The 10,168-nt window shown below is 30.2% G+C and overlaps 2 protein-coding genes across 2 annotated transcripts; one reads left to right on the forward strand and one right to left on the reverse strand.

The window, feature by feature from the left end:
* Positions 1–305: 305 nt before the first annotated feature.
* On the forward strand, positions 306–2,632 carry Bma-txdc-12.1 (Uncharacterized protein; the record flags this gene model as incomplete). The annotated part of the gene is made up of 5 exons (XM_001900058.1): positions 306–420; positions 607–720; positions 971–1,123; positions 1,896–2,026; positions 2,495–2,632. 5 exons carry the CDS (start codon positions 306–308, stop codon positions 2,630–2,632), a joined length of 651 nt encoding a protein of 216 aa, XP_001900093.1.
* A 4,417-nt stretch (positions 2,633–7,049) lies between these two features.
* On the reverse strand, positions 7,050–8,087 carry Bma-ngn-1 (Uncharacterized protein; the record flags this gene model as incomplete). Its single annotated transcript, XM_001900057.1, has 3 exons — positions 7,050–7,156; positions 7,270–7,501; positions 8,010–8,087. 3 exons carry the CDS (start codon positions 8,085–8,087, stop codon positions 7,050–7,052), a joined length of 417 nt encoding a protein of 138 aa, XP_001900092.1.
* Positions 8,088–10,168: the final 2,081 nt, after the last annotated feature.

Genomic DNA, 10,168 nt, shown 5'->3' on the forward strand with positions numbered 1-10,168 from the left:
TACAATTAAACATCTAAGTTAAGGATAAGTTGAATTTTTTAACTCCTACCAATGCTTATTTTTAGTGACACATTCATTCTTCTGTATCGCTGACAGAAAACGAGTTCCTTTGTGGAGGACTTTTAGAGATCGCATGCCATCACATTATCAATGTACTCCTGATGAAATAATGCTTGATGAAGGGAGGGAGGAGCACGAGAAGGATGAAAAACCGATCGTAGAAATGGGTCGACGACACGTGGAGACATTTCCTGTACTGACAGGCACCACTCTTCCTTCTTACTACGACCATACTGATTCGTAGGATGTTCGCTTCTATCGTTTCTATCGTTTGCAGTACCATCGTCTTTTCAGTGCTTTCGTTAAACTCAAACGCCGCATTCGATACTAAACAAATCTACACGAATCCACTCTCACACGGTTAGTGAATTATTTATGTCAACAAAAGAATTAATTTTAAAATTTTTGTAAAAAAATTAACAAGACTTTTTTATCGGATAATAATTCTACGGTGTCGTGTCGTAGCGTTATGCAGATATGTCATCAAAGACTTGCTGATGGTTAACTTCAACAACATCGTTAATAACTTCATCTGATATTTTGAAGGTTTTGGTGAAGACATAGATTGGGTGAAATGGGAAGATGCAGTGGAAATGGCGATGGAAGTAAACAAACCAATATTTCTGTTAATTCACAAATCCTGGTGTCATGCATGCAAAGGTTAGCTTTTCTTCTTACTTTCCATTTCTGGACGATTCGATCTCCTTTCGGTCATCGTTGTGAATTGTACAGTTATTTTTTTTTTTTTTTTCATGGAAAGATGAGGAAAGATTGCAGTATAAAGGCAACCTGAAACTCATTAAATCTTTTATTATTTATTTGTGATTCTGTTTGTTTTTAAAGCTATATCAATAAATTGTTAGATATAATAACGCTTAACAAAGTGCGCTGTTGACTAGTTTTATTTTAGCACTGAAGAAAACATTCCAACAATCAAATGCCCGGAAGGCTTTTAAAACGCTCTCTAAATATTTTGTCATGGTAAATACTGAAGATGATGAAGAGCCATATGAGGAAGAATATAAACCAGATGGAAAATATATTCCACGTGTTCTTTTCCTCGGTAAGCTATATTATTCTCTTGAAAGCCTATTTAAGCTGAAATAATGAGAAATAATATAGAGCAAATTGAACAAAATTAGCATATTTTGTAAAATGCTCAAAAATTCTCCACCACGTATGCAACGTAGACTGTAAAGAATAAACAAACAAATATGTGTCTATAACGACGCAGTAACGCTTACTTTAATAAAAGGGTCAAAGTGAAAACATTTTTTTTTCCTTAAGTAAAAATGCTGTATGATAAAGAGTTTTACGAACTCTATCTTACAGTAATTAGCTCAACTAGCATGTAAAGGAGATTTTTTCAAATTTTTAAAATTTTCATCATGACTGTATTTTTCGGTAGCAAATGATAAAATTTTTGGAACTTTAAAATGAATTTATTGCTTGCGAAAAAAAACTTTTCATTGGAATGTTTTTGATGTAATAAGCTAGAATGTGATACAAATTTCTTTTCTATTAAAGTTTAATATTATGAATATGTTTGTTATCCGGCGAGAAAATTATCAACTTTAGTCATAGAACTCGAGATCTCAGAGTTAGCAATTTTATCTGCAAAAAAATTTTTATTGCAGTCAATCATTTCTTTATATCTGCTTTATACTTCACAATCCCATAAAAAGATGGAATATGAACTGATCTAATAAATTATTCTTTTATTCTTCACTTTTGTCATTCCTTTATTAGCATTTGTAGTAGAATTTGTTTAGCATAATCAATCGTTTGAAATTTTTGTTTTAAAATTTATTCCTCATTGTTTGCTATCATTTCAGATAAAAATGGTGATTTACTGTCACAGTTTAAGAATAAGAAAGCAGAATACAAAAATTACGCATATTATTATTCCTCACCAGCAGATATACTCAATTCGATGAAGGATGTCATGCGATACTATAATATCGATGTAAATTCATTAATTGTTATATAATTGAACTGGTCGAATTGGTTTTTGAGTTGGTTGAATAATTAAATTAAGTTAATGAATCCTAGTGATTAGCTAAGAATGCTTAAGAAATGAAGCGATTGTGTTTAGCTAACACGATTAATAGCTCTAAAGTAGTAATAGTGTAATAAAATCAGCGCAAAAGAATCTGTCTCTTAGAGCTGATTTGTGAGGAATTCAATTGCAGAATTATTTGTTCTTCCAAGTAATTTTTTCAACGATATTTAGCATATTATTTTCACTTCACTGCATTTTAAAAAGTGTCTGAATTTGCACTACGAACAAATCTCTAGAACAACAATTGTTCAATTTCAGTATTGCAACAGTCAAAGTTTTATGATTAGATTCTATAAAATCTTTAAAAACCTCTTTTAATCGTAATCTTTTTATTGCTAAAGTTTCTGGACTGTAGTTTAATTAACATTTCAGGTTCCCGAAATGAAGAAAGGTCCAAAGCTGAAGCCAAACAAACCAGTTGATGATGAAGATGACAAGCCATTAAAGGACGAATCCACGAACGAAAGTACAAAAAACAAAAAACAAAAAAGCAGTAAATCCGATTTATAGCTATCCGGAAATTACAGAGTAAAGAAAAATACGAAATAGTTTCAAGAATAGTTTGAAAGTAATGACACATTCATCATGCTAAGCTGATGCATGCAGAATGCAGTGGTTTCTCTTCTGCATGCATGAATTATTGTGCACATGCTACAATTGTCTTGTTTGTCTATCTTGCAGTTTCACTTAAAAACGTGTACACAACGTGCGTGTGCTTAAAGACCTTTACGTAAACAATTTGTGCAAGCGTTTGTTCGCAACATTCAAGAAATTTTGCAAAGGATTAAAATTTAAATGTATTCGTAACTGATAGTGAGCTAATTGAAGTTATTGCTATTGCTATATTATGAATCACAGGACGGCGACGGTAATGTATGCTTATATCCGAAGGGTCAAAAGGGGTCAAACGTCGCTGTAATTATGTCCACGTTCAGAACTGATCATTGTTATTGTTGTTTGGGTTACTATTTTATGAAAAAATTCCTTTAAACAATATGCATTGCAATCTTTTAATCGCAGACATTGAATATTGTTATGAGAAATAAAATTCCTATATATTAAAAATTACAAATTCAAAAAAACTGCTTGAAAATGAATTTTTTATTTCAACCGCTTTTGACATTGGGTAGAATTACTTAGCACGAATTCAATTAATTAGTGACAAATTTCATTTGACTTTGACTACTTAGAGACATCTCAGCTCTGTTGTTTTGCTTCAGCAGTTTTGCTAAATAACAAAAAAGAAAATGCATGGTTTATGTCTTTTATTTACATTCTAGCTCCTTTACATTTATAGATTTATGCAGAAGTTTTTTTCTAAAGATTAAGATACCACCAAATAGTTTATGAATTTTAGAAAAAGACAATGTTTTCTAGTTGCCAGTTGAATTTATTATGAGCAAAAACTGACTATACCAAAAAGACTAGTAGTCCTTACTGGTAGAGAATTATATAATGTGCTGAATATGTCACAAATTTTTAGAAAACAGTAAGGAAGATGCAGAATATGGAGTAAGTTGTTCAATCTAAATGAAATATGAATGGTATTTCGAATAATATAACATCATCTTTCTTTCCCCTAAAAAAACTTTCCTTATTTAATTTAAAGCTTTTGAAAATTTGACAATACTTAGGAAGTTATGGCAGGTTTCTAACTTTTCCTTAATCGATTCTAACGTTTTCAGGATAAGAAAGAATGTTGTATTGTTCGATAAATAGTTAAGAAGTCAGGATCAAGATACAATTGACCTTTAGATAATCAATTAGAATCAATTAAATGTATTTCTTTACTTTCGAACGTTTATCTAGATAATATATAAGTAGTGAAGGTCATCCGGTTAGAATTATCCGGTATATGTACAGTTATTTCTACAATATCTGAAGCAATATGTCATTGTTATACAGACAGAGCGAAAAATGATCGACGAATGGTTTCCAGTTAAAGTGGCAATTCTCGCACAACACTTCAAATAATCTCATCAACACTTTTACCACCAGCTGCTTCCATTAATTTCTTCTTACATTAAAAAAAAAAAACTTTAAACTAGAAAAAATTTTATTTCTGGAATGAAATTTGAGACGTTGAACGGATTGTTGTTAAAGTATTGGATTAAATTAACTTTATTCATGCAAAAACTTCAGTCTTTTGGAGAATCAAAACAAATTTGTCGTACTGTTTAGAAAGAAAAAAAGGAGCTTGTCAAGTTCTCAGCAATGGTACCATTAAGGAATTGCCTGTCTGAAAAAAAAAAAAAGTAAAAGAAGAGAGAAATTCTGAGAAATAGAAAACTTTTACTGCTTTTTAATCCTTCGAGTATGTTTATGTAACTAATGCAGTTGTGTTTTTCTGATATTACCAACGATTCGATAAATATAAAACACTTATTCTCTTAATGTAGATTAACAATTGTAATTGATACTGGATCCTTTCTTCCGGAATATCCGTTCTCTTTTCACTCATTCAGTAGTCGCCGAATTTCTTTCACAATACTGTCACTCGAAATTTACAAATTGTGAGAGAAGAAAGTATGCGAAGGTTGCATTTGTTTCTAACACTTAAAGTATAAATCAGTTATTGAATTTTATGTAAATGCAAGATTATGGCTTTTTCCATATCCTATAGGTCATTCCTGTTATATGATAAGCTACCATCAACTTGACCTCTACTTTTTCTAACAAGATTACTACACATATATAAGACTAAAAAGAATTTCGAATAAAAAATAAAAGATTAATTATTTTTAGTTTCATTTAAATTTTTGTTTGTCATTTATGAAAAAGAACTTAATAAATTTTCTGCAATTAAAAATACGAAAAGAGATTAGCTTTACTACAGGTATGATCTGGCGATAAAGCTAGTTTATTTTGAACAGAGATGGAATATTTGCTTCTAACAATAGTAATTTCAGTAAAGCTAACTGAAAACTATTTGTACCACTTACTTTTATCACTTACTTATTAAAAATGAATGGTTAAGATTTCTTTTCTCTTCTTCATATCAACTGAAATGATTATGATCTTATTTTTTTAGTTGGGAAATAAAACACCCAAATTATTCAAAACATGTTCCTTCATTTTCGATCTGTACTGTCTGTCACATAAATAAATTTTCGATCAATAAGTCTATTACTATAACATAACCTTTTAGCATACTAAAAAGATTGTATTGTATTATTTAAAACTAAAAGTTTATAATATTACAAATTAGAATTTGAAGAAAAGAAAAATTCTCTCTCAAATTCACTCCAAATAATTTTAATTTTCCGATACAATTTCCTTTCAATCTTATTAAGCCTTTTTCTTCATCTCTCAAAAAAAAACTAGCATTTAATATTTGATCTATTTTAAGTTTTTTTACAAAAATTTATGAGATATGCAAAATGAACAGAATAGTTCTTTGATGTTTTATACTTTATATGCAATTTCTTAACATTCGATAATTATTTAAGCTCTGTGTAAGGTTGAGGATCTAACACTACTATGTGCCGATTGACCTCTAACCCCCTGCTGAACATTATTGCATCGTTGCATCATAAGCCATCATTATCCTTGTTGAAGTTTTCACGGTGCGGACTAAACAAGAAGAAAATGTTGACAGGATGAAAGCTTTAGCTTATGTTATGTTACCACCATTTCTACAATTTTTCTGTTCTTTACTGTTGGATGTTTCCGTTTATATTCCTGAATAATTCATATATTCAAGATTTCTTGAGTACCCTAAATTATTGCAAATCTCTGTTAAAATCATCGTCATGCTACAGTATTACTGTAACGATAGCAAAAGGAAGAATTCCAATTTTACTTTGATCATCCAATTTGAGCTCAGATGACACAGTTAACTTCCAATTTTGTTTTTATGAGAGAAGTATAAGATAACAAATCACTTTAATTAGTTTCTATCCAATACAAATCATTCCATCAATTAAAATGATTATTTCCGGATGTTTTGAGACAACAGATGAGAGTGAAGACAAAGAAAGTCATTCTGGTTCAGTGCTTTCAGAATTACTGATTCAGTTGCAGCCGGTATCATATATCTCCATGCCCTTAAGATAAGCTGTAAATAAAGTAGTGTGGGAGTCACTTTAGCACAGTACTTAATTGGCCGTTACTAATGTGACCCTTAATGTTGACACTTTCGCAAAATATCAACTAGAAATTAAGGTTAGATTGTCATATCTCCAAAATTATTCTGCTTTCCATATATATATATATGCTTCTGTTCATTCTAATTATCGCATTACTATTATATTTCCAGTGTCGCTCTCAGTTTTACAAACAAAAATATGGCCTGATTAGGCTAAGATAAGTTTATTTTATTGCTTTCTGTAAGATCGAACATCTAAAATTGCATATAAAAAATTTTAACAATCCAGTTAAAACTGTAAAACCTTACTTCTGCAAAAAGATAAGGTTTTACACTTTCTGATAGCAAAAGACGGATGAGTTAAAAGTGTCAGTAATGGATGACATCCTGCTGTGCATTGAACTTTGTTGTTGGAGTGCGAAGACCGTTACCGATCAAAGACATTTATAATTATCTGAGAGGTAAACAAAACATGAAAAAAGAAAGCAGTAATAATAGCGGGCGCACATGCATGAATAAGTTCGCCGACAAAATATGCTACGGACAATTAATTCACTATCGAATTACAAATAGCTCTTATTATATCGGTAACAATTTTTCATTAAACAGAACTCTTTTTATGTGACTTAGTTTGAGGACAAAAAAAATAGTAGAGCTAATCACTTCATCCATATTTCAAAAATGTGACCTTCAAGTAAATATTTATTGGATTGCAGATGATAAATATGTAATATACAATTCATTCAATTAAATTGCTTTTCTTAATTTAAAATCTTATGAAAAATGCAAAAAATGTCTCTAAATGACGGACTCAATGTTCCAGAGCACTCAACTTTCTGTCTACCGAGATATGAAGTGATGAGTTGTACTAATTGTCTCTTCTTCTTGACTACTGCTGAGGATCTGCCTCAGGGCATAAATATAATTGTTGGCCATTCGAAGAGTTTCTAAAGGAATGAAGTATTTATTTACTTGTTAGAAACAGATTGTACTCTATAAAAAACCCTAAAATCAGAACTCAAAACAAACTATTTGAACAAGAAAAAAAAAACGTATTCACCGATTTTAGTAAGCTTCGGTTCATCTGGAAGTTGTGGTAGTATTCGTCGTAATTTTTCCAATGCTTCGTTCAAATTATGCATCCGGCGACGTTCTCGAGCATTAGCTTTACTTCGACGAATTTGTTTCGTTCGTCGGATGGTTTCTGGACTTCGAACTCGACAACGATATTTTCGTTTTGTTCGTTTCACTATGTTTTCTCCAGTAGTTTTATTCTCTCGTGTTTGTTTTGACTGAATATTCTCGTCAACTTTTAGAAATTTTTGTTTAAAAAAAGAATTCAAGAAATTAATATATTTCATGTAATGATGTTTTGAACTTTTTCTGAAAATTTTGCTGATTTTCAAAATGTGCTAAATTTAAATAAAAATTATTAGAACTATAAGCCTAGTAAAGTTAAAATTAACGACAAAGTTTGTGCAACAAACTGCAGAGTGAATCAACATTAATGCTTTCTACATAGTTATTGAACTAATAGAATACTTATAATTTACTGCACAAATATTGCAAGGATAAGAAAGCAGGTAAATAATAAGCAGGTAGTAATGAATGGACTATTCATCAAATACTTTATGTTAGAAAAGTGAATGATTAACAAAAATTAATATGATTTAACTTACCTTATTAGTGATTGCAAATAGAAAAAAAAAAAAGCTGCCTATAACAAAATGTACTGAATTATGAATAATTCATTGTAAATTTGATAAAAGAAAAAACAGCGTAGCGTCACAATGAAACAACCTGAATCTGATGTCCACGTTTATACGTGGAAGTGGAGGATTTCTGACTGAGATACTTCGTAATCAGTGACTTTTCCATGCATGAAAACAAAACAGTCTCAATTGTAATTCCCTTTACTATTGGTAGAGTAATTAATATGGAAGGCGTGGTAACGGCTCGACACTTTCATCTATCGTTCATTAATTTACAGTATCCAAGAAAGAAAAGTAGAAAAAGAAGCTAAAGCTGTTTTAATCTGCTCAAATGCATGCAAGGAAACTGTTTCCAACAAAACTTATTTGCAATTAAAAGTAAGTGTATTGATTGATTCTTGGATATATTTTACTTCTATCGTTTTAAATTAGTTTTATTTTAAACAGATCGAAATAACAGGTAAACGAAAGTGAAATATGAAAATAAAAAAAAGAGAAATAGGGTCGACAAAATTTTGAAAGAGAAGGAAATAAAACGAAGCAATCAAAACTATTCCTGCTTTTGCTTTAAATTTTTATTTAAAAAATGTGAAATACAGCTGTGCTTTCTATATTTTCGATGCAATCATATTACATGCTATCTATAGTGTTAAATAAAATTCCGACTTGTGACCAAATTCTAGAAAATTTTAAGTGTTAGTCCAAAAGAGTTTCGGATTCAATTGGACTTTTCCTGTTATGCCAATATAAGTTCAATAAATCCTTTTCTTATGTACTTAAAAGGGACCAATTTAATATTCATAATTTAATGCTTTATTGATATTGCTTAAATACACATTCATTTCCATTCAGAAATTTTGCTACAATCTTTTTTTGGTTAGTATATAAGAAAATATTCTTTATAAGGGAAGAAAATGTGACACCCAATAATTTGGGTAAGTGAAAGCAGATGTACTGAACTGCTGTAGTTGTACTAATGTATCATTCCATTGACAGTACAAATTAGCATGAAGTGAGGGATGGAAAACGGTGGCAATTTGATCAGATAAATGGATTACTGAATTATATGGAAGGGAATAAAAGAGAAAGAAGAGAGGAGTGACAACCCAATCAGTGCTTATTCTTCAATTCCGGGAAATAGACATCCATTCATTGCGCAAGTAAACTGTGTTAACTAAAAATGAACAATTTTTCCTGCAATAACCATTTATTCCGGAATTTAAATGGGATTATGTGGATATATTTAAAATTAACTTAAAATTTATAATTGTTTCATTAAAATTCCCTTTCAATAACCACTTGTTTCAACTACTTATTTGTTCGACTCAAGAAAATACGATATGTAAAATGCAATTAGCGACACATTATAAAATATTTAACACAGAATATTGAAGACTAAAATTTGCAGAAGGTTACCTGCACAAATAAATGAATCGATTAAAAAAAGCTGGAGAATTGAGTGATACGCGGAAAAGTCCTTGAAGATATGATAAAAGTAAGAGAAAAGTTAGAACCAAAACATTTTCAGATCTCTTTGCATCTTCAAATATCAAACAGTTGCAATAATGAGTTTGTAATTCAAAGAATTGTCAGTTAGTTAATAATTATTAGCAATGAAATGGCACTGCTTCATTAAATTTGTAGTTCAGGATTTCAAAAGTTATTATAATTTGTTCACAATTTAACAAAAGTTCACTAGTTATTAAAAGTAGATCTTCTTAATGATTTGTAGAAATTTGAATTTTGAATTCTGCATAATCTAAGTTACTTTCTTTGTTGAACTCTTTTGCCAATACCACAACATTCAATTCATTTATTGAAGACAATAAAAATTGCATTGCAATGAAGAAAAGTGATAGTTAGGTTGACTTCTAGTGGTTACGACTGCAAAGTTTCACAGGTAGTCACAATTCCTTTTTCAAACATACAAAATGGTGAATCACTGAAGTCAAATTTAAACGGAAAAAAGGGCATCTTTACGAATATTATCTCTTGCATTGGACATCTAAATCTTTCTTAATAGTCTTAGGAAACTCAAAAAATTACCGCACATACCGGCGTTACGGACGTAAAAAGACTCATCAATAATTTGATACTGTCAAAAATCTTTTAATACCTTCGAGATAGAAGAAAGGTCGTTGAACATTTTCTTGAGAATTTTTTTCATCTCAACAATTAAGTTCAAAAGACCAAAAGACGTATGAGTTGAGTTTGAACTATTATAAAGTTTTATTTTATTCTAATTCA

This window comes from Brugia malayi (genome assembly GCF_000002995.4).
Source record: "Brugia malayi strain FR3 genome assembly, contig: Bm_v4_Chr2_contig_001, whole genome shotgun sequence".
In the NCBI taxonomy this organism is placed as follows: Eukaryota; Metazoa; Nematoda; class Chromadorea; order Rhabditida; family Onchocercidae; genus Brugia; species Brugia malayi.